The sequence below is a fragment of the Neofelis nebulosa genome, chromosome 6, assembly GCF_028018385.1.
Source record: "Neofelis nebulosa isolate mNeoNeb1 chromosome 6, mNeoNeb1.pri, whole genome shotgun sequence".
NCBI classification, from domain to species: Eukaryota; Metazoa; Chordata; class Mammalia; order Carnivora; family Felidae; genus Neofelis; species Neofelis nebulosa.
Window position 1 is genome coordinate 121,134,059 of NC_080787.1, and position 25,692 is coordinate 121,159,750.

At 38.8% G+C, this 25,692-nt stretch overlaps 1 protein-coding gene across 12 annotated transcripts in view; it reads left to right on the top strand.

Annotated features, from left to right (window-relative positions):
- L3MBTL3 (L3MBTL histone methyl-lysine binding protein 3) overlaps positions 1-25,692 on the top strand; it is a 129,478-nt gene that overhangs the window by 94,204 nt on the left and 9,582 nt on the right. For all 12 annotated transcript variants that reach the window (XM_058735230.1, XM_058735224.1, XM_058735225.1 and 9 more), the window contains 2 exons: positions 164-313; positions 13,221-13,300. In XM_058735230.1, coding sequence (XP_058591213.1) covers positions 164-313; positions 13,221-13,300 — 230 coding nt within the window. The remainder of the gene's footprint in view (positions 1-163; positions 314-13,220; positions 13,301-25,692) is intronic.

Consider the following 25,692-nt stretch of genomic DNA (forward strand, 5'->3'; position numbering starts at 1 on the left):
TTAATAGAAACAAAAATAATCACAATGTATGTTTAATTCTACATATATACATATGTAAACATAACAGTTAAGTTTTAGAGTTTTATATTCTGTAGCCTGTCACTTTAATTAAAGTATGCTCTAATGGATGTTCTAAGAATGTGCTTTTCTTTTAATATTTTAGTGCTGCCAACTGTCCCTATTCAGAAATCAATTTGAATAAAGACCGAATTTTCCCAGACCGCTTAAGTGGTGAGATGCCTCCGGCTAGTCCATCATTTCCAAGAAATAAAAGGGCAGACACAAATGAAATCTCTTCATCTCCTGAAATCAGGTAATTAAAGTGATAATATTAGTGATGTTTAGAAGTACTCTGGTTGAAAGAGGTTTTCTATCTCAGATGCTGTGTATTCTATGGTTATCTTTTCTTGGGCATTATTGAAAATGCATTTCATTTCATGTAAAATGGTGGAGATAAGTGGTTGGACTTAAAAAAAAATGGAGAGTTTATACAAGCATATGTAAATCAGACAGGCTTTCTTATGTATTCATCTTTTAAATTTTTTTTTTCAACGTTTTTTATTTATTTTTGGGACAGAGAGAGACAGAGCATGAACGGGGGAGGGGCAGAGAGAGAGGGAGACACAGAATCGGAAACAGGCTCCAGGCTCCGAGCCATCGGCCCAGAGCCTGACGCGGGGCTCGAACTCACGGACCGCAAGATCGTGACCTGGCTGAAGTCGGACGCTTAACCGACTGCGCCACCCAGGCGCCCCGTCTTATGTATTCATCTTTTAGTCACACTTTGGGGGTGTTAGAAGTTTAGAAATTCCAGTCATTTTACTACATGCCAGTTCATGTTTCTGAATGAACTGATCAATATATAGAGCCATCCTTTATGAGGAAGATGTCCGATTTTTTGTGAAAAATGGGTGTTCTTTTTCATGCCCATGCCAAGTACTTGCATATATGTTATTGCTTTTAATTATTAAGATGTTAATTATAGTACAGTTGACCCTTGAATGACATGAGGGTTAGGGGCACTGACCCCTTCCCCCTCACAGTTGAAAATCCAAGTATAGGGGCGCCTGGGTGGCGCAGTCGGTTAAGCGTCCGACTTCAGCCAGGTCACGATCTCGCGCTCCGTGAGTTCGAGCCCCGCGTCGGGCTCTGGGCTGATGGCTCGGAGCCTGGAGCCTGTTTCCGATTCTGTGTCTCCCTCTCTCTCTGCCCCTCCCCCGTTCATGCTCTGTCTCTCTCTGTCCCAAAAATAAATAAAAAATGTTGAAAAAAAAATTAAAAAAAAAAAAAAAAAAAAAAAAAAAAGAAAATCCAAGTATAACCTTTGAGTCCCAAAGAAACTGAACTACTAATAGCCTACTGTTTACTGTTGACCAAAAGCCTAGCCAGTTATGTAAGCAGTTCATTAACACGTATTTCATGTTATATGTATTAAATACGGTATGCTTACAATAAACTAAGCTAGAGAAAAGAAAATGTTAATAAGAAAATCATAAATAAGAGAAAATACATTTACAGTAGTGTATGTATATTTATTGTAAAAAAAAAACCCACGTATAAGTGGACCTGCTTAGTTCAAACCCATGTTGTTAAAGGGTCAACTGTATAAGCTCAGGCATTTAGTTTTGATTTCACTTGTAGAGTTGAGTTAGTATGTTTTAAGCTCTAAGTAAGGTCTGTGCCCTTACATTAACTGAGGACACTACTTAAAAAAAACAAAGCAGATTAGTGGAAAGATATGCCTTAGTACTTAGGTTTTGGAAGTTTCTTTTATGGAGTATTTTAAAACCTAAGGCTACGTAGTTTTTTATTGAAATATTTTGTAACTTCCATTCTTATAGATGATAGATATAGGTGGACATTTTAATTAATAAATCTGATTCTAAATTCACAGCAGTGCTGTTGGAGTAATGGCATTTCAAGTCTCAGTATTCTTAGAGAAAGCAATTTTATCCTCTGGATGGCCGGGGGGAGCTAATTAATTAATAACAAGAAGAGGATTTTTTGTTTTTACCCTTAAATCCATGACTAATGAAACATAAACTCATTTTACCCAACCCAGCACTCCAAAGTGAGATCATATCATATATAAGGAACTTTAAGACAAATAAAGTACTAATTCATATAGTAATAATTACAGATACAGAGTTCATTGATTCTGACTCACAAGGTGGTCAAAGTACCTAGTGTTTAGATTTCAGAAGCTAAGGTAATGTTTAAAATATCAGGAGAATACTCCGAAGTGCCAGCAGGCCTAGCTCACAGGCTTTTCGCTGACCGACTGGGCTCCAGGCCAGATTCCTAGGACCAGAGTCTCCTCCCAGCAGAATCTTCCTGGGTTGGTTTTCTGGGGTCTTTTTCTAACTCAGAAGTCACGTCGAAACCATCAAAGTGGATCTGACCATTCCACCGACCTGTCTTGTGTGAGGTGTGCTCATGGTTCTTCATGGAATCACCTGAGGCGTTTTTAGTTTTCTGTATGACCTATGACACGTTTCGTATCTAAATATTCTTCCATGTCATGGATTTTTAACCCATACTGTCTTTTGAGTCTGCGAATTCTGACCTGCCATTACTTTGTGTGAATGAACACTTACACTTACGTGTGTTCAGATTAATTTCTTTAGGTTGTCTGCTTTCGTTGTTGGGTGCCAGGATGTGGTAAATGAGTGTTCTGTTACTCATGATTTTAGAGACTTTGTTCAGATTTCTTCATGTCTTTCTCCTCCCAGATCTACTATTTTTACTTTATTTTTTTCATAAGTAGAAGTGACCTGAGAGATTGGATTAGTTACATGCAGTCAAAGGAAACGTGAGGGACACAATCAAAATGGCCCCTTAGGTTTTGAGGTGAACATTTTTGACCAAGATTTTCTTCTCACTGTATTTTTTATGCAGAAGTGTTTTTGAGAGATGCTTGCAGACATTTTGATATTTCAACCTAAATGCTTCATTATGCATGTTTGAAAAAACAACATGTTTCAAAATAACACAGATTTATTTACTTGTTTAAATTTTTAAATTTCTTCTTTAAAATTCTTGAAAAAATTGGCTTCAGATTATTTTGGTTTTTCCTACTGCAGGCAGTCACTAGTTCTCCCAGCAATCAGAATGGCACTTGGTATTTTAGATACAAATGATCATGAGATGGCAACATATAGTAGGTGTTAATAACAGAAAAGTTGTTAACAAAAAGTGTATCTCGTGGCTTGAGGGTGGTTGATTTAAGATAGAATTAACAGGGTAAAAGTTAGCTGGCTTCTCGGCTGTAAGTGAATCTGTATGAACATATTTAATATATATTTTTTCATTTTAAAAGGAAATATAAAGTTTTTGGATTATGATTTCTTTAACCTGGATTTAGGGATGAAACAGTGAGCTGTGCAATGCTAAGAACTAGTAAGTAGTTCTAGTAAGTACTAATAAGTACTAGTAAGTAGTAAGCCCTTCAGTAAATGTTAGTTTGTATTCATGTTGCAAGAAGAATAGGTTACTTACTTGTTGCACGGTATAAGAACTGTAAAAGAGTAAAAGAAAGGCTGGCCATTTCTTTGACATTCCTAGGTTAAACTTTGAATACGGCATTCAAGACGATTCTCTTAATAGCAGATTATGTTCTCTCTTCTTTTCCCATATTCGTTGCTCACATGGATGGAACTTTTTATTCGGGTTTTAACACATTTTCTTTGCATCCTTTGTAATAATTCACTAAATTTGGTAGCCAGACTGCACTGTATTTTTTCTTTTAAATGCACTTTGGCCCAGCGGGAGACCGTTTGCATGCCTAGAAGATGACCCTGAGACAAAGATTCGGTTGCATGTGGTTTATTTGGGAAATGAGGCAGACATCAGGAGGGGAGTGAGGAAGTGAGATGGAGAAAGGAAGACGGCCGGTGAAAGCCTTGTCGTCTCACCGATGACGGCTTGGAGACAGCAGGAACGCGGGCCTGCTGCGAACACTCTGGGCGTCCGTGTAAAGCACACATCGAGTCTTCCCAGCATAGGGATGGAGGAGCTGAGCTATTTAAGCCCTGGTTACCTCCAGCCGCAGAGTGAGGCTGCCGGGGGAGGGAGCACACGGTGATTCCCCCAGCACGACTGTCCTGACAGCATCTGCTCCGCCATTCCTTTCACCCGTTTCCGATGCCAGAGGGTCGCCAGAATGAGTGCTCTGCTGGCATTGCTTTTGATCTGGAAGCTGACATAACAAGGCCAGATAAATTAACATTGTGAGGAACATGTGTTCCTTTCGTGCAATAACCTTTATTATTTATTTATTTATTTATTTAGGGGTGAGTGCAAGTGGGGGTGGGAGAGAGGATCTGCAGCAGGCTCTTGGCTGACAGGCTGACAGCAGTGAACCCGATGTGGGGCTTGAACTCATGAACTGCAAGATCATGACCTGAGCCAAAGTTGGACGCTCAACCCCCTGAGCCACCCAGGTGCCCTGTAACTGTTATTTTAAGGGCTGTTTCACAGGCTGTCTGCTCAGGCTGGGCCCATCGATGACTCGTTCCACAGCAGTAGCTCCTAGACTTTGCATCAGATTCCCAGAGGTCTCCTCAGAATTCAGATTTGGGAGCCCAGGTCAGCCCATGAAGAATCTTCCGGGCTAGAGCCTAAGAGTCTGCATTTAAAACAATTCTTTGGAAGTCTGTCTCCCTGCTTGGCACTTTCAGTGACTTCCCATCACTCCTGAAATTGAGACCCTAATTCTGAACGTGGCCTGCAAGGTCCTGTGTTGTCCGGCCCGTGCCCAGCTCTCCAGCCTTCTCTCTGCCAGGCTCCTTTTTAAACTTAATGCTTCAACCACCTTGGTTCTCAGACATCCTTTCTCTCTGCCTAGAGTCTCCGTGCCTGCCATCTCCTAGCTGGTCTCTCGTTTTGCAGGCTTCAGGTTCACTGTCATTTCCTCAGGGAAGCTTTGTCTGCTCTTCTAGAGTAGTTCACGTTCCTCATCACCTTCACAGCACACATCCCGATGCTGTAGACAGTTTGTGTCGATACTTCTGAGTCTGCGTGCTTTGCTTGACAGTAAGCTCCACAAGGGCAGAGTCCACGTCTTCTCTGGTCCTGAGATATCCTCAGCACCAAGCACGCCACCTGGCACACAGTAAGGACGCAGGGTGACCTTGAATCATCCACCAGCCTTCAAAGGAGACCTATCAGTTGTATGACCTAAAAGGCAACAGCTGTGTAATGTTTTTTGTTCTGGTAAAACACCTGCATTCTCAACTTCGTTGGATTCCCGCACCAGATTTCTGTGGGCTGATTATTAAATGATGAGATGAATCCCCCAAATACATACTGGCACTCTTTTACAAATGAGGCAGTGCTTCCAACGCTGTTGTCGTTTTAACTCCTGCCTCACGTAGAAAATACCACGGAGGTGACGACGCTTTTATGTGGCGCACCAAGGGAGTGAACGGGGCTGCCTCTGGATGACCAGAGGGTGGCCTTGGCTTCTGGGAGGGCTACAGGGAACTTGTAGAACTCAGAGCACTTGTTCTCAGGGATTCACGGTATCCGAGCTGGGAAGCTCTGCCCCACATTAAGATGGCATCACCTTGAGTCTTTTTGTAGGCATGCTGAATATTTAGGCCCGTTTTCCTGTAGCAGTTGGTCAAATGGATGGTTGGGTTATGACTGCATTCCCAGCGTGGAGAGTCTGCAGTCCTTTTGAGTTGTATGTTGGTTCATCAGAAGTGTGAGGAGTGTGTTGTGCCTCGTGTTTTCAGTGGGAAGAGGTTTTCCTCGCTGTGGGGGCCGGGGGGCGGGCAGCAGCTCATCTCTGCCCTCACAGCACTCCTGGCAACCAGATGGTGAGGCAGGGGCCTCCCAGTCCATGGCGGACCTTGCCTGAGGACTGGTAACCGTAACCTGCACGTCTACCACTCGTTAAAATATGTGTACATCTCTCCGGATCTTCGTAAAACCTATGGGTTTCAAACTTCGTTTTGCATCAGAATCATCAGATGTTTGTTAAAATGCAGCTTTCGAATGATCACCTCTGGAGATACTAATTCAGGAAATGTAAGGTGCGTCCCAGTTCATTTTTAACACGCACACCCAGGAGATGAGTGCAAGTGATCGATATACTAGGTTTTGAGAATTATTACTGAATATAAACACCTTTCTCTGGAGTAATAATTCAGCATGTTGCCAATTGGGGAACATCGGCATCTATCCCACATGGCTTATTCTCATGAAATCTGTTCTGCAGCTGCTTGTAATTGCCTTTCTAAATTAGGTGCTATCTCTATTAAAAATCATGGAATGTTTCAAGCTCCCGTGTTGTTTAAGCCTGCTTAGACATAACCCCAGAAACATAATAAAGCATGCTTTAAATATCTGCCAAATGCCTGTGTTACCTTGCAAGGCAAATGCCTATCGCTAACCTAAATCCCATGAAAAATTTCAGTCTGTTCAGTTCATTATAGGCCATTAAAATGGGTTCTCAAATTGTAGGACCAGCGTTTCTACTCAGAATTACATTGAGCAGTTGCAGGAGTTGCAACTGTTAATCTGATTTCTGTTTCGAGGCTGAATCAGGTTTACGAGTCACGCCAAGAGCTAGTCTGTCACTGAGGAGCGCTTCGTTATACAGACGGGAAAACAAGCTGACATAAACGTGAGACAATAAGCATATAAAAATCTCTTTACTTTGCAGAACTGCAAGATCAAGGAGAATAGCATCAATTTGGAGCCAAAAGTTCTAAAAGATGACAAATACCAATTAGGAATCTTTAAGAACTTTTTTTTTGCTGAGACTTTCTGAGCCCGAGGTTTTGGCATCAGCAACTGGAGAGAGTCCTTTTGGTGACTTACCATTACCTGGCTACGGAAAGCCTGTTTCCCCTTTCAGTCAGTGGGCTTTACCAGATGTGGAGCAGGAGCTGTGGAAGTTTAAAAGTATTCCAGCTCTTGGACATGTGAGTCAAATCCGTGCAGTTGTGAGTGCACACCAGAGAGAAGCTCATTTTGGGTTAAAACACTCACAGTTGTTAGTGCCAACCACTGCGACGCCAGGGCAGCCATTCAAAGTGTAAGGTGTATGACTGTGTCATTGTTGTATGCCTGCGAAGTTGCTGGAACAGTAGTGTAACAGGGTCTCATTTTATCTCCTCAAATGGCATTGATTCCTGACTCAGGAAACTCTTTTACATATAGTGGAAAAGCAATGACATCTGTTCTCTTTTCTATGCCCACATGAAAGTAAGGTAGGCTTGCTCTTCCTATAATACAGGGTCTTTATTCCATAATGCTCACCTTACTGGTTAGGGCTTTTCATTTCGTAAGAGGACTGATTGATTGATTGATTGATTGATGATTGCTGAATTGTTTTACGGAGGATTTTTCCTTGGCATTTTGGTAGCATCCACTGTATTGACTCGTTCTATTACTTTTCTTCACCAACATATGTTCCTTATGCTAAATAATAATTTAATAGGATTATTAATCAAAATGTTTTATTTTTAGTCATTAAATAGTAGACCATGTTTACCTCTCTTAGGCCATGTTTATGAAAACACTATTAAAACAACTGCTAATGTATCATCTCAAAAGGAATGAAGTCTTGCCATTTGCAACTACGTGGATGGAGCTAGAGCGTATTATGCTAAGAGAAATAAGTCAGAGAAAGACAAATACATGATTTCACTCATATGTGGAGTTTAAGAAACAAAACAGATGAACATAGGGGAAGGGAAGCAAAAATAAAAACAGAGAGGGAGACAAACTATAAGGGTATCTTAAATACAGAGAAGAAACTGAGGGTTTCTAGCAGGGTATTGGGGTGGAAGGATGAGCAGTAAGGAGGGAACTTGTTGGGATGAGCACTGGGTGTTATGTTTAAGCGATGAATCACTGAATTCTATTCCTGAAATCATGATTACACTGTATATTAACTAACTTGGATTTAAATAAAAGTAAATAAGTAAGTTTAAATTAAAAAAATAAAAACCACTGCTAATGTATAATCTTAAAAAGAACTTAAATTTATTTATTTATTTATTTAAAATGAATGTTTATTTATTTTTGAGAGAGAGAGACAGAGTGTGAGCAGGGGAGGGGCAGAGAGAGCGGGAGACACAGAATCTGAAGCAGGCTCTAGGCTCTGAGCTATCAGCACAGAGCCCCATGTGGGGCTAGAACTCACAAACCACGAGATCATGACCTGAGCCAAAGTTGGATGCTTAGCTGACTGAGCCACCCAGGCATCCCAAAAGGAACTTAATTTTAAAGACTATTTGGGGCACTTGGGTGGCTCAGCTCAGTCAGTTAAGTGTCCAGCTCTTGATTTCGGCTCAGGTCATATCTCTGGCTCAGGTCATGATCTTACCATTTGTGATGACAGTTTGGAGCCTGCTTGGGATTCTGTCTCCCTCTTTCTCTGCCCCTACACCCCCCCCCCTCAAATAAAGAAACCTAAAGTAAAATAAAGACTCTTTATTCAAATCTTAACCATAGACATGAAAGTTTTAATCCCGCTGGTTTTATTTGCCACCTTTTCTGAGTTGAAGATGGTAACCTCTTTGTCCTGAAGCTGTGCACGCACACACCCTTCTTCAATTGTAGGAGGCATTTGGAGACCGTTCAAGTACTCTTAGGAGTCCTCTAAAGTATAAACCCTAAGATTCTCTTTCTCTGATTTTTTTACCTGTGAGTGACCTCGGTCCAGAAATTTAAAAAAAGCAGACGAATGCTGGGGGCATGCAAAGAGACCTCCTTTTCACGTCCAAAACAGAAATCCCTACATTTTTTATAGCTCTTGCTACTTTCCTTGTGCCTCCTCTCTTACTGGGGAGTACAGGTACTTTTCAGCTCTAACAAAACCCCTGTGCGACTAAAATAAACTCTGTGGAGAGAGAAGGCGGGGTTATTTCAGGCTAGGAGCCAAACCAGACTCATGCTGGATTTAGAGAGATAGCTGAAATCCCTGAATTGAAGCAAAATCATCGGTTCACATTTTTTTCAATATTGGTTTTTTTTTTAACTTACTGGGGACCGACAGGCATAATTGGCTAGGGATTGTTTTTAAATGAAAAATAAACAAACTTGAAATACAGCTATTTGCATTCACATGCTATCCTCTTACTGTGTATTTACCCTTCTGATGTTTGTTTTGCTAATATTACTACAAAGCATGTTTAGAGTAAGATAGTAAGACAGCTAAAGCATGGCACGTTAATTACAGAGAAAAAGGATGCTGACTCATAAAGAACACATTTTTTCACTTGAGTGGATTCCACTGTCTTAATTAAAAGCCTAAAGAGTGTTCTTGAGTAGGGTTTTACCTATGATTGTATTTCAGTTCAAGCTAAAGAAATGTTGAAATATATTGGCTCTCCACAGTTCTAAAATCTCAAGAGAAATTGCTGTATTCCAGGTACTTTTCTAGGTGTTTTGAACCTACGTTAGCTCACTTACTCTTCCTAGCACCTCACGTGGGGTAGGTGCTATTATTACACACCCATTGTACAAAACATAGAACCTCTCTTGGTTGCAGATTACACAACTAACAGTAAATAACAGTAACAGACCTGGATTACAGTCTGTTACTGGATTACTGGATTACTACAGGCCTAAATAGCAGACCTGGATTACAACCCAGGCAGTCTGGCTGCTGTCTGGGTGGTAACTGTTACTCTAAAAGCTAGTTTAAAACTTGAAGCAAACAGGTTACTTAAAGAAAACAAGTGACAGTAGATAATTTTATCACCAAATAGAAGTAATTGGTCAATAGTGGAAGCTGCTGTGTGTGCAGCACTTTCTGTCCATTTATTGAGTCCCTAAAATGCCTATGAGGACAAGGATGGATTTTCCTCATTTTACAGTTGGTGCAGCTGAGAAGTAAGGAAGTTCAGGAACTTGCTAGAGATCGTTTAGAATTAAGTAGCACAGCTAAAATTGCAGCCAAGCCTGTTCACTTCCAAAGACCATACACGTACCCACGCTTTCTCTGTGTTACGATTCACTACCCCCATGCCCAATCAGCTTGTACCTCCTTCCTGAATAAAACTGTTGGCAATAGAAAGTGTTGATCAAGAGGAGAAAATAGAGGAGTTTTTATGTAGAGCAAAACAGTGGTATTAAAATACAGCATAAAAATATTTTTGGTCGTCTTTTTTTGAAGAAAATCTGTCAAGAAGCATATCTTGTACCACATTCCAGAGAGTATTATGGTGTTATCACAGAGCATGGATGTTCTACTGTGGAAGTACTTTGTCCATAATTGGAAGACCTGTACAGCTAGAATAACTTTGTGCTTAGGAAACTGAATCCTAGATCAAGGATTTCATTTTTGCACAGAGAAAGAGCTCCATCACAGCACCTAGTCAGTAAGAATTAGCAATGAAAATCCTAACCTTGTAGGAGAGAGAAATACTGGTTGCCCAATTGAGAAACCAATTTTTATTTTAAATAAAATACAAAACAAATAAGAATGAATAAGATTCTTCATGCCTGACATTGTCAATAGGAGACTGATGTACTGTATTCTGGAAAAATGCAAGGGTAGAAACCTTGACTCTACTTCAAGGTAATTGAATTTAATTGTGGATTTTAGTGTCAGTAAGACCTGGTATGATACTTGCTCTACAGATTTGGCATTGACTTTTTTAAGTTTCAGTGGTTATAATGTTAACAGAACCTTCTTACAGTGATTGTTATGAAATATTGGACATAGAAAGAGCTCAGCCAGCCTTTGGTACATAGTATGTTCTTAAAATTTTTCTTATTATTAACTTCTTCATTTCTGGATGTGCTTAATTAGGGTTCTGTTTACTTCAGTGGTTCTGTTCATCCATTTATTTTATAATGCTTGTTCTAGTAGACTGCTCAGATGACCCCACTGCCCCACCCCTCCAACTTTCTAGCTACATGAAATATCATGTAGAACCCCCAAGGGACTTTTAGTCATTTTTAATTTTAAGGAATTAGCAGAATCAACATATTAAGTAGAAATAAAAACATCCAATAAACGTTTCTTCTACAGTCCTTTATTTGAACTGTGTTTGGTAAAGATAAATATTCATGTTTATATATTCCCAAGTTTATATAGGTTCAATCCAATGAAATATTATGAGTTAAAGTAGGGAAAATGGAAAGTGAACGTCCTTCTATAATGAAGCAACATAAATGATGTAAGAAAATAGATAGCTTCCATTTTGCTTCTGTTGGGATGGATTATGGCAGATCCAGGCATGAAGAAATATTTTGGGTCAAAGGTCTTATTTTCTTTTTCTCTCTCTGTTCTCTTCTAGAAAATGGTCCTTTTCTTACATTTCATAAGATAAATCATTGGCATTGTATTTGGGCATAAGAATACAACAGAACTTTCTTCATACTTAAGTCTTACAACTTTATTTTAATAAAATTTACTCTAAGGAAAACTGTGTTTTATTGAAACCACAAAAATGTAAAACTGTCATTAGTGGGCAATTCTGATCATGAAAGCTGAAATATTCAGAAAATTCTGAGACTTAATGTTAACCTTTGACCTCAAAGGCTAAAGACAAAGAAGTTTGTCTTTTTTTTTTTTTTTCTTTTTTTCCTTTTCACAAACCATTCATTAAAACTTTTAGGAAATCTACAATAATGTAATTGGGATTTTTTTTATTACTTTGAAAACTGCCAATTTTAAACTATACCACTGCACTGTATGATTTTCTTCCTAATAAATATTAATATAGTTATCCACAAACAACTTTTTTCAGTGGTCACAATAGATAGCTAGTGGGATAGATTTATGGACTCAAATAATATTATTTCTAATTTAGCATAAAACCAGTTTAGAAGATCACATAAGCTAATTTAAGCATAGTAAGCTGACTTTGGCATGTTCTAATTACCAAGTATAACTTTAGCACAGTCTTTACAGAGAAGGCAAACTTTTCTATTATCATTTCAGTTAATGTCCTATCTGCAACCATCAGTGGTACACCTCCTCTCCCAACTTTTATGGAATAAGAGCCTCTATAGAGTCTTTTAATTCTATTACTCTTGGAAAAAGATTTGTTTTTATTTTGTAATAACAGTAATTCTTCCCCATTCTCAAATAAGCAGTATTCTTTAGCATTTGTGATAAGTTGTTTTTAGTATGAACTTAGCCAGGGAGTTCAGATCTCAATGAAATTTTACATGTGTCACTGGAAATGATCTTTCTAAGAAGTAGGGAACATGTATTTATTGCAGACTTACAGTGTGTTAGCATCATTGTGTTATCACCGTTCAGCTAGAGAATTAAATTAGTGCCTTTTTAATTAAGACAATACAACTTCTTTATATTTTGTTGGGACATTTGGTTTCATGTGTATTTGCCTTTTTCTTAATTAAAACTTAACAGTAGAAGTATGATCAGGGTCTTTAAGAAACTCAGGATATATTTATAAAGGTAACAACACATAAGAAACAATACGACATAAATATAGAGTATTATAAAGCATTAAAGTGTGTAAACCAGGTATCATAGCCTAGATAGTTCCAGGAAATTGGAGAGTGGGATATATTTTGAACTCTGACAATGGAATAGATTAGGTTGAACAATTTCAAATACTTCAAATTTAGCTTTAAAGAAAATAGAGTTAGTTAGTCTGTGCTTAGTTCCCTTTAACGCCATTTTTCTCCCTGACTTAAGGATAAAGCTCTGAATTAAGATTGTAATGATTCCATTCCATTTTACATTATTGTTGGCATGTTTAGATTAGCATCAGGTCATTCCTGGTCAGAAAGAGTCGGAATCAATACAGCCTACACATTTGACCTGATTAAGCCAGGAAAAGCTTCCCAGAATTGAGTTTGATTCTCCTGGGCCAGTCTCAGTCTCAATCCCAAATCCCAGAGCTAAGGTAGTGTATGCTACTTGATTAAATGGTAGGGGTTTCAAAATATTTTCTTTCCTTAAATTGTAGTTTTACTGTACAGTAACCAGTGAAACTCTTCATGAAAACATGCCCCAATTTGAAGTTGAATTATTCAGTAGCTACGTTTGCTAACATGTAACATAGTTCACCTTAATACCGTTCTTAGCTTTAAAAATCTCTTTTCAGAACAGTAAATGAAAATTGGTAATGAAGAAAATGGATATTTATAGATGTTATTAGTAGGAGTTACATCTTAGTAGAACTAAAAATCCTTTCTCACAGTAGTGGTAATGTTTGTTTTTAAATTAAGAAAGACAATTGGTGAGATGCAGTGCTGAACACCTATTTTTTTTTCAGAGACCAGCATCCTGATGATGTCAAAGAAGACTTTGAAGAGAGAACAGAAAGTGAAATGAGGACATCACATGAAGCCAGAGGTAGTAGCCATAATCATCTTGTATTAGGGATGCATATTATTATGAATACTCATCAGAATCTAGTGGAATATAGCAGTCACTTTTATATTAAAGATAAACTTCATTTAGTTGATTTGTTGTGTTATCACAGGCTATAAAAGTTTACTGTTCAGGGTAGACAGTTGACCTTGAACAACATGGGTTTGAACTATGTGGGTCCATGTATACACAGATTTTTTCTTAGTAAATACGGTACAGTCCTGTAAATGTATTTTCTCCTTTATGATTTTGTTAATAACATTTTCTTTTCTCTAGATTACTTTACTGTAAGAATATAGTATTAGATACATATAATATACAAACTATGTGTTAATCAACTGGTTAGGTTATTGATAAGGCTTCTAGTCAACAATAGGCTATTAGCGGTTAAATTGTGGGGCAGGAGGAATCAAAAGTTATACACAAATTAAAAAAAAAAAAGTTATACACAGATTTTTGGCTATCCAGGGGTAAGTGTCCTTAATCCCTGCATTGTTCAAGGGTCAACTGTTGTATGTAATTTATAATGATATGGATTCATCTGTGATCTGTATTTACAGCTTCTCTCACATATCTGTACAATATATATTATATATAAACTTTGGGTAATACTACATTTGGTTCTTGTCATATATTTCTATTGGGATTGTTGATGTCATTTGCTTCATATGCTTAAAGCTGATCTTAGAATGTGTATTGAAATCCAAATGGAATTAATATGGTCTTAATCTAATACCACAAAATGAAAAGAAAATCATTTGAACAAATATTTTAGGTCGTATTGGAGAAAGTAATTTGTCTTACATCTTTGCTAAAAGGACATAATGATGGCTTAACTAAGTAATGAAATCATAATGACTGTCATAGTATAGATTGTATTTATAATTTACACAGAATTATTATTTTTTTATGAGAAAGTGTTAGCCTGACTGTGAGTTTAATGATTGTCCCTGGGGACTTTGCATTTCATGTGTATTTTTGCTTTAGATTATTATGTAAGATTTGAGAATGGCACCTAATGACTGTTTGCCTGCCGTGTCCTATTCCATAAGTGATGCTTTGATTTCCGTGTCTGATTTTTAGAAGGCAGTAATTTGTGATTAATTTAAAAGTTCCATCTCTGCTGTCTTCAGCATGTTCTGATGTGTTTAATGTAGCCCTATATACAAACCCTACCAACGGCCAGGGTTTGAATCCCTGCCCCGCTACCTGCTAGCTGCGCGATTGTGGACATTTCACTGAAAACCTCTCAGTGCATCTGCTTTTCTTTTCTTTTTTTTTTTTTTTAAACTTTCTCAGCTCATTTATTAGCAAGTCATGGTGACCAATCAAAGGTTCCCAACCAAATAGGAGTGCAGTTTGAGCCAGCTAAAAACAAAAAAGTCCAATTCTAAACAAATCTCAGTTGTTTCCATGCATTCACACTCTTAACATTCAAACTCTTCCTGTGCTTATCTCAGAGATGTCTGTCGCGGCACTCCTGCCTGCATCTGCCATCTTCTAGGAGCAGTAGTTTCTGTCTCTCTGGATCCCGGTTCCACCATTGAGTTTCAGTGAAATCTGCAGTGAAAATCAGTTCAACAGTTTCTTTTTTTTTTTTTTTTAATTTATTGTTGGTAATTAACCAATTCAATAAACACATGTAGTCCTTAATTCAAAAAACAGACACTAAGATGGACCCAGGATGAAATATTGGAGCTTAATGACTCTTTCTCACTCTTCTTTTTTTTTTTTTTAATATATGAGATTTATTGTCAAATTGGTTTCCATACAAACCCAGTGCTCATCCCAAAAGGTGCCCTCCTCAATACCCATCACCCACCCTCCCCTCCCTCCCTCCCACCCCCCATCAACCCTCAGTTTGTTCTCAGTTTTTAACAGTCTCTTATGCTTTGGCTCTCTCCCACTCTAACCTCTTTTTTTTTTTTTTCCTTCCCCTCCCCCATGGGTTTCTGTTAAGTTTCTCAGGATCCACATAAGAGTGAAACCATATGGTATCTGTCTTTCTCTGTATGGCTTATTTCACTTAGCATAACACTTTCCAGTTCCATCCACATTGCTACAAAGGGCCATATTTCATTTTTTCTCATTGCCACATAGTATTCCATTGTGTATATAAACCACAATTTCTTTATCCATTCATCAGTTGATGGACATTTAGGCTCTTTCCGTAATTTGGCTATTGTTGAGAGTGCTGCTATAAACATTGGGGTACAAGTGCCCCTATGCATCAGTACTCCTGTATCCCTTGGGTAAATTCCTAGCAGTGCTATTGCTGGGTCATAGGGTAGGTCTATTTTTAATTTTCTGAGGAACCTCCACACTGTTTTCCAGAGCGGCTGCACCAATTTGCATTCCCACCAACAGTGCAAGAGGGTTCCCGTTTCTCCACATCCTCTCCAGCATCTATAGTCTCCTGATTTGTTCATTTTGGCCACTCTGGCATGAGGTGATACCTGAGTGTGGTTTTGATTTGTATTTCCCTGATAAGGAGCGACGTTGAGCATCTTTTCATGTGCCTGTTGGCCATCCGGATGTCTTCTTTAGGGAAGTGTCTATTCATGTTTTCTGCCCATTTCTTCACTGGGTTATTTGTTTTTCGGGTGTGGAGTTTGGTGAGCTCTTTATAGATTTTGGATACTAGCCCTCTGTCCGATACAAATATTTGCAAATATATTTTTGCAAATATATTTTCCCATTCCGTTGGTTGCCTTTTAGTTTTGTTGGTTGTTTCCTTTGCTGTGCAGAAGCTTTTTATCTTCATAAGGTCCCAGTAATTCACTTTTGCTTTTAATTCCCTTGCCTTTGGGGATGTGTCGAGTAAGAGATTGCTAGGCTGAGGTCAGAGAGGTCTTTTCCTGCTTTCTCCTCTAAGGTTTTGATGGTTTCCTGTCTCACATTCAGGTCCTTTATCCATTTTGTTTTTCTCACCCTTCTATGTGGCCATATTTTTCAAAACATTTTTCTTTTCTTTCTTTTCTTCCTTTTCTTTCTTTCTTTCTTTCTTTCTTTCTTTCTTTCTTTCTTTCTTTCTTTCTTTCTTTCTTTCTTTCTTTCTTTCTTTCTTCCAATTTGCATCCAAGTTAGTTAGCATGTAGTGCAACAATGATTTCAGGAGTAGATTCCTTAGTGCCCCTTACCCATATAGCCCATCCCCCCTCCCACAACCCCTCCAGTAACCCTTTGTTTGTTCTCCTTATTTAGAGTCTCTTCTGTTTTGTCCCCCTCCCTGTTTATCTACCCAGAAGGATAATGATGATGGTAACTCCCTCCCACTTGTCATGACAATTAAGTGCATTTGCAACTTGCTTCAAACAGTGCCTGGCACATAGTAAGCACTATGCAAGTATTTGATTATTTTAAATGTTTCTGGCCACTTAGAAAGGAAGAAAAACATTTACTTTGTGAGGGTTGTGTCATCAAGGTATATTGGATTCTGGAACAAAGGTTTGTCTTTCCTTGTGGTTGGTGGTTAGGAGCACAGCCTTAATTACTGTCAGGGCTCCACCACTTACTGGCTGTGTGGCTGGCTCTCTGTTTCACTTTCCTCCTTTGTAAAGTTAATGTAGTAACAGTAGCCACATCATTGGATTGTCATGAGGATTAAATGCATCAGCTGCTGCTGCCGCTGGTAGGAGGGCAATAGTATTGTGATGACTGTTTATTGCATGGAATTGTCTCATTGAAAATTCAGATAGATTCATAATAGAATCTTAGGCTCTGAACTTTTGGAGAGAGTAATAATTTAATAAGCTCTTCAGTCTCTTCCTAACTTGGTGATTGAATTAACTTTTTATTTGATTTGCTGAGCTGATTTTAATAATTGTTTTCTGGAAAGAGTCTGGAGAATTATTATTCTCTAATAGAGAATTTGGCTCGATTAACATATGATACGCATGGTGATCTCTCTTTATCTTTTGAAACTTTGTATATTTTCGTCCTGTTTTTCTCTATTTGAATTGCCTGAGTTTTTCTGTTGTATTCTTTCCAGAAACACTACTAGGGTTCACATATAGCTCTTAATTATTGCTCTCACCTACAAAAGCTACAGTGCAATATGCATATGTTATTTACGATCTTATTTTTTATTAGTAAAAGAAAAGGGGCCTGATAAAATAAGTTGCTTTGAGAATTTTTTTTAAGTTTATTTATTTATTTTGAGAGAGAGAACACAAGCAAGTGGCAGAAGGAGAAGAAGAGAGAGAATCTCAGGCTCCATGCTGCCAGAGCAGAGCACAACTCGGGGCTCAGTCTCACAAACTGTGAGATCGTGACCTGAACCAAAGTCGAGAGTCAGATGCTTAACCGACTGAGCCACCCAGGCATCCCACTTTGAGAAATTTTGCTCATATGTTCCTCAGTGAGATTTGACTATTAATATCTCATCCATTTTTAGCCTCTTAAAATGAACTTGGTATCTTTCCTTCATTATCAAATTTTTGAAACATTTTATATAAAACTTTCATAAAACTAATTCCGTCTATAGTGAAATCATGTTGTGATTATCAGCTGGTCTTTAAATCCAGCAAACTTCTTTCAGTTCTAATTTTGGTTATTACTTATGCTCTATGTTTTCTCTCTGTTGACTGGTAATACTAATTATTCTTGAGTTAGAGCCAAGGGATTACATTTGTGTTCAAAATATTTAACCATTGGTTTTTGCACAAGACAATTAGCATCAACACTGATCTTAGTTCTGGAGGAGAGTTCTGGAAGCTCTCCACTATACCAAGAGTTATGCTTAGTTGCCGGATCTTTCGGAAGTCCAATAAGGACATGGCTGCATTGGGGGCTGGGGGGGGGGGGGGACACTATACCAACCAATATGGAAGTATTTTAATAACAACTATTTTTTGATGTTCTGCTCATGTTTCTCAAGTTGAAGTATCTTACTCAGCTTCTTGCTCCATCAAGTCTACTGCTTACTGCCTTTAACATGAATTTTAGCAGTGGCAGGTTTTATTTCCCTTTAATTTGCTGCATTGACTGGTTCCCTTTCATAGCCTTTTTTTGTTTTGTAGAGGTCATATCCCCTTGTGCTTCACTAAAATCATGAAATTCCTCTGTCAAATAAATCAGTGCTCCTCTTCCGATGTTTTTGTCAGAGGCCCCATGGTGATTGTTCCCTATTTTAACGTTTTTGAATCCAGAGAATTTTTCCCAGGTCTTTTGTGAAGAACACTTACAACACTCCCATTGGGGTATCAGTAGAATTCTTCTTTCAAACATGAGCCTAGAGGTCAGGTAGCTATACCCCACCCCGGGTCTACATTCTTGAACCTCATAGATGCTCACCAGCAGTCGTTCCCAATCACATCCCTCCAGTGGTGGAAGGAGCCGTTCCCAAATCTAGCCTGTTTGGGAGGTGGTGCAAGGGATAGGAGAGAGCCCAGTGCAGTTTGTGTATTATTTAGGATAGAGGAGACTGAAAAAAAGCCACCTTAAGTTTCTTTATAACGGCAACAGGATTTAAGACTCAGTAGGTCCATGAGAACTATTTTATTTGGAGTCTGGGAGCAAATTGATATTTAAAAAAAAACAACAAACTTCCTCCTAAAAAAATCCTCCCACCCTGTTTCTTCAGTTAACTCAGGTTAATTCCATGCAATATGTGTAATTATGAGCCCGTTTTTTTTTTTTAAGTTGATTTTATTTGGATAGAGAACAAGCACAAGCGGGAGGGGGCAGATAGAGAATCTCAAATAGGCTCTAGGCTCAGCACAGAGCTCGATGCAGGGCTCGATCCCACGACTGTGGGTGATCATGACCTGAGCTGATATCAGGTGTCAGATGCTTAACCAACTAGGCATCCCTGAGCTCTTTTATTTTTTTATGATTCTCACCATGCAACTGAATTTGACCTTTGGGGACTTTCACTGAATATAATTTATCACTTTTTTTCCTTTTTTTAAACTTCTATATTTTTTAATAATTCATTCCCATCATTGTAGGAAAGACCTTTAATAAAGGATTCTATAAATTGGCCTTCATGTTTAAACTCTTGTAATCCTGGTAAAGGTACAGTTTTGTTTTCTCTCCTGCAAGCATTCTTTCTCTTGGGCTGCTGATAATGCAGAAAGAGTTGAATTCTATTTTGTAATGTAATGTGCTAGATTCTCTCATAAAAAAATCAGCCTTGCTTTTTGCTTCCATAGCAGTTGGTTTTTTATTTTGGTTGTTAACCTTGAAATGACCCTCAAGTATCTTTCATGCCCGAATTAAGTATCTTGGAGCTAATTTTACCTCCATTCCTTGATGCTGTGATCCATTTATCTTACCCAATCACTGCTGTTGTTCATCTTTTTATATTCAGTCACCAGTTAGTAACTCCATTAAAAAAAAAATTGGAGGGCGGGGGGAGTTGACAGATGTATTTCATTTCTTTTGTCTGGCCATATTCTTTTCACAATTAAGAGCATTATATACTCATGGAATATTAGCCTGAAAGCATATTGACTCCTTTTCATTTTTGCTTTTTATGTCAAATGCACTCTCCACGATATGCCTTTCTTTCAAGATAGGAATAATTTCTCTCATTTGCGGACTTTACTACTTGCCAGACATCGGGATAAGCATTTTAAAAATATCATGTAATCCTCACAGCGATCCTGTTACCTTGATTTCACCAAGATAGAGCTCGCCAGTGGCAGAGCAGGAGTTTGAATCCACATCTGTCAGACTCTTAATCACCCTCTTGACTATAACCCTAGGAGGCAAAAGATCCATGCTGCCACTCTCTCACAGGGTGGCTTTGGGATCGTTCCTCACCTCACGGGTAGTTACCTCCTAGCACTGTTTTGAAACTAAAATGAAGCAAAGAATTTGGAGACTTTGGTCTCAACTTCTGTCGCTGGCTTAAAGGAATAGGGATGAGTCAAGCAACAGGTCAGTGGTAGCTTATGCTGTTGGCTTGTCAATTTAGCATTTGCAGAGTTGGAAGTAGGAACCCCACTCAGTGTAGCAAGTAGCAGAGTCTGAAAGTAGCAGAGAGCATGAGTACTTCCTTTCTCCAGCCCACCATATAGTGGTTCTACTGGGTCTTAATGGAATGGTCCTGTAGGAAGCAGGTTCTCACACTCTGTGGTGGGGAGGACACCATAGTGGAAAGCAGTCTCTTTCTACTAGGAGACTTCATGGCTGGTTTAGATGATGTTCCCAACTGAAGATTTATTGTCTTGATTCTATGTGAAACATCGGAGGATATTTCTTTCAGGATCACCTTTATCGGAAAGGTCTTCTTACAAGGGTTAATCTTTCACTTCACTTTTTCCTACCTTAAGCCAAAGCAAGGCTTTGGCTGTGCCCTCAACCAGAATTGAGAGGAGAGACATGGTGGGCAAATTTGTCGTTGCAAGTTCCTACTTTGGGCAACTACATTATTATTTACTAAACTCCATTTCAGGGAAGTCTGCAAGCTGGGGCACGTGGGTGGCTCAGTCGGCCAAGCACCTGACTCTTGAATTCGGCTCAGGTCATGGTCTCACAGTTCGTGAGACTGAGCCCCATATTGGGGCTTAGGATTCTCTCTCTCCCTCTCTGCCCCTCCTCTACTTGGGCCCCCTCGCTCTCTCCTCTCTCTCAAAAGAAATAAACATTTTTTTTAAAAAAGAAAGAAAGTCTGCTAGATATGCCGTATTGGCAGACTTTTTCACAGTTTCTGATACAGTGTAAGTGCTGAATATGATTTCCATATAGTAAATAGTGATGTGAATAGTAGAGGCAGGCCTTTCTCTCCATTCTCCAGGTAGCAACCTATGGAAAATATTCCTCATTTGATAATTGTCTAGACAGATGCAATCACAGTAAAACCATTAATTCACCAAGTTATTTCTCTGGCACCACGGCCACGTAACATTTTCTTATTTCTGATATTAAGGAGGCCCAGCAACTGATGGTGTTTTCACAGTACTTTCCCCAAAAGGCAGTAAATTGCTTTCCAAGTCACCAAAGTGGCTTCTGGTTTTTGTTACTTTTTTTTGAGTTTATTTATTACCAGCTTCTGGTTTTATATAACTTTCATTATCAAAATAACACGTTTATTATAGAATAACTAGCAAATACAGGGAATTAAAAAGAAAACCAAAATCACCTGTGATTTTATTTTCCAAGATACCAAAATTTCCTGAATTTTGGTATCTATTTTGCGGGGCATTTTATATCTGAAGTAATACACAAACTGCTTTACAACCTGTGTTTTTTTAACTTTATGATATCCCAACCATTTTCACATAAATATTTATACTAATTAAAAGATAATATCAACTATTTCCTCGATGGATAAATATAGCATCATTTAATGAACCCCTCTCTGTTGGGTATCTAGGCTAGGAGTTTCCCCTCTCTCACTGTTATAAGACAGTGTTGGAGTAATAAACCTTAGTCTTGATTAGGATTAGGTCTGTGTGTGAGTGTGACATAAAACACTCATAAGCGGGGGCGCCTGGGTGGCTCAGTCGGTTAAGCGTCCGACTTCGGCTCGGGTCATGATCTTGTGGTCCGTGGGTTTGAGCCCCATGTCGGGCTCTGTGCTGACAGCTCAGAGCCTGGAGCCTGTTTCAGATTCTGTGTCTCCCTCTTTCTCTGACCCTCCCCTGTTCATGCTCTCTGTCTCAAAAATAAATAAATGTTAAAAAAAAAAAAAAAAACACTCATAAGCGGCTTATGTCCAGTAAGAGCTGCTTATTTCTGTCTCACATAGAGCAAGTTCAGAGGTAGGTGGGCCAAGACTTCATGGTGTTCAACAGCACTGGGAAATCAGGCTCCATCCAGTTTTGTTGTTCCGTCCTGCAGAGTGTCTACTCCCAAGGCCATATGTTGGTCAGAAGTGGTTCTGGAGAGCTAGTCATTCAACCACCGTTGTGTCCAGGCGGAAGGAGGGTCAGTGCACGGAAGTAGTAGTGGGCGCCCTTACTGGGCTCTCATTCTTTAACGGCATTTCCGACACGTTGCAGATACCACTTCTGTTTATATCCCATTAGTCACGTGACTGCATCTGGCCACAAGAGTGACTGGGACACGTAGTCTTCATTCTGGATACAATTATGTACCCAGCAGAGAACCTCCATAGTGACTTTCTTACAGAGGATTGGTTAACATTTACACTTAATTAGGTCCTTACGATGAACTCTGAGACTGGGAATCGCCGAGTCAAAGGATAGTAACTCACAGGGAACCTGTTTCAAGTGAGAGAAAAGACTTGCCCCAGCTTCATCAGAGCTGACTGTTTTGTAGTTACTTGACAGTGATGGTGATGATGAGAACGGAAAGCATCCTTCTAGCTCACCAAAAGGTGCGATCTTGCCGACGCACAGCATCCTGCTGACCTTGGGGGTGCAGGTCCTGTGCAGGGAGTGAATGTTTGACATTACAGTGTACATGGAGATCCTAACAGTACAGCCCCGTACTATGCAATGCCTACGGCTCGTTGAGTCAGGAATCTTCGTGCTGCTGTGTTCTAAGACTGACGGCTACTTGCAGCTGGCTCTTGTGTGATTTCCGCCTACGTTTCACTCTTCAAATTTGGCATTACAAAATCTTCTCCTTTTGCCTCTTTTCTGATGGAACATTCTGGTCCTAATGCCTCCTCTATGTGACCAGGAGGTCTTCCGTGTCTGTCTCAATCTGATTCTCATACATATATACATGTTTCACTTAAAAAATAATAATAATAATAAACAAAAAGAAGAGAAAATAGCGATCATTTGATTGAATATGAGAATAGATTGATTTGTTCATGAACATAATGAATATTGTTATTTCTCTCTGCCTTCAACTATGTTTCTCATTTTAATGTACCATAAGATTTCTCTTAATTCTTACCTTGCTACTTTTGAGGATGACACCCCAGTTCTGCAAGTAAAATGTATCAATTATTGGACCAAGGATCAGGACAAATTAAAATTACTACTCTATAGTAATTTTAGTCATTCTCAGCCAGCTTAAAAAATTTTTACCTTACATTTGTTTAAATATTTCTGTCCTAATTTATGTCTATTCTAAGAAAACTAGAATGGAAACATTTTTTGAAGAAAGAAAAAAGATGTTGCTTTCATTGGAGGGGAGATATTGGTGGCCTTACCTTCCTAAGAGCCACTTTGAAGATATTCAGTATCCTGTTTATTTTTGTTGAGAATACTCCTTCTTTCTTTTTCTTTTTTTTTTTTTAATATTTATTTTTGAGAGAGAGTGGGAGACAGAGCACCAGTAGGAGAGGGGCAGAAAGAGAGGGAGACACAGAATCCGAAGTAGGCTCCAGGCTCTGAGCTGTCAGCACAGAGCACGATGCGGGGCTTGATCTCACGAACTGCGAGATCATGACCTGAGCCAAAGTCAGACGCTCAACCAGCTGAGTCACTCAGGTGCCCCTTTCCAATTTTTTTTTTAAAAAATATTTATTCTATTTTATTTTTTATTTTTTAAATATTTATTTATTTATTTTGAGGGAGAGAGAGAGTGAGCAAGCAGGGGAGGGTCAGAGAAAGGGAGACAGAGAATCCTAAGCAGACTCCATGCTGACACAGAGCCTGACACAGGGCTCAATCCCACAAACCATGAAATCATGACCTGAGCTGACATCAAGAGTCAGATGTTTAGCTGACTGAACCACCCAGGTGCTAAAAAATAATTTGTTAAATCCCAAATTAAAAAAAAAAAAATTATTGACTTAAGTAATCTCTGTGCCCAACATGGGGCTCAAACTCACGACCCCAAGATCAAGAGTCACATGCTTTTCTGACTGAGCCAGGCACCTCCCTGTTCATCCTTCCTTCACTTTCTCAGATTATACCAGAAATACATATCCTTGATAGTCATAAAACAATAAAAGCCATTTAGACAATTTCTAAACAAAGTATAACCTTTCCTCATAATATTTTACTTTTGCAAGGATTAGTAAGAAATAGACTTGGAAATCATCCCCGGGCAGTTCCGTGCCAGTGGTATAGAATTGAGTAGCCCTGAAGAACTGTGGAAGCACAAAACCAAAGGGGAGGGGGAGAAGGACGTTAGATCGTATGCCTTTGGGAACGTTTCATTTCAGGGAACTTCAAACATACAGAAAACTCCTGTAAAAGTGTTATTTTTCATGCAGATAAATAGTTTGAGAGGAGGGCAGTAAGAAATATGACCCTAGTGATAAAATGGTGGTAGCAGAAATGTCTTCTGGAACAAGGGCTTCGTTTTCTGGAGCACATTGTGCACGTTCAAACCTCCTCTTCCTTACTCTTGGCACTGGGCCGCCTACTTGAGCCAAAGTCTTTCACATTTATTTCAGTCTGATCGCATGTTAAAATGAAAACCTGGAGTCACATTTGTGTGCCATTCACGGACTCAGATACACATTCACTTAAGTAAAGTTGTTTCTCTCTTTTTGGGACTGGGATCATAGCTAACACACTGTTATTTTCAGAAGAGATGGGACGTTCTATAGCTGGTAAACACTAGTTTTGCCTCATTCGTTGGAAAACACCATTGGGCCTCAGGACATCAATCAGCCTGAAAGGATCAGCAAAAGGAAGGAAAGTCTTAAGTGAAAGATGCAAAGTTGGTTTTAGGTTTAGAATGATGTATGCGTCTAGACCTGTTTATATTATCTGCTTCAAAGACATGCAGGAGCCACCAGAAATAGGGGAGCTTTATGGTTTTTAGTCATTTCTTTAAGAATGGCTCCGTTGTTTTTCTAAAGAATAATAATGTAGCAACATTAGAAATGAACCGCAAATAAGACAACTTTAGCAGCAAATAGAATGGAGCTGCAGTGAAGGAGGGAACAGTGGCAAGTGTTAATAGAATAGAAACAGTTATATAATAAATGTATCGCTTTGGAAAAGACCGACACTTATGTGGCAAGCAATCAGAGCACAAACCATAGAGTAGGCTGTACGGTTTTACTCTGGTGTGGAACTGGAAATCTTACCATTTCACAGTAGCCTGCCTCATGAAAGATGCACAAATATTATATTTCAAATAATTAGCTGAACTCTTGGGAATGTCTGAGATTAAGCAATGTTTTTAAGTTACCCTGTATTTATATATGCTAAACAAAAGCATCTTGAACTCTGGGAAGTTTAAAAAGAATGTGTATACACACACACACACACACACACACACACACACACATATACATATAATAATATTATATATATATATATATATATATATATATATATATATATATATATTCATGTGGAGCAGGTAGATTTTTCTGTATGAGCTCAACTCAGGTAGAGAGCGAGGACCAGTGGCTGTTAGCTTCAGTAAGATAGATTTTTTTTTAATAGTTCTAAGTTACTTTATAATAGAGCAATTCAAAATTCAGATTAGGCTAGTTTAAAAGTTTTTGAGGAGCCACAATAGAATAATAAGAAAAAAATTTT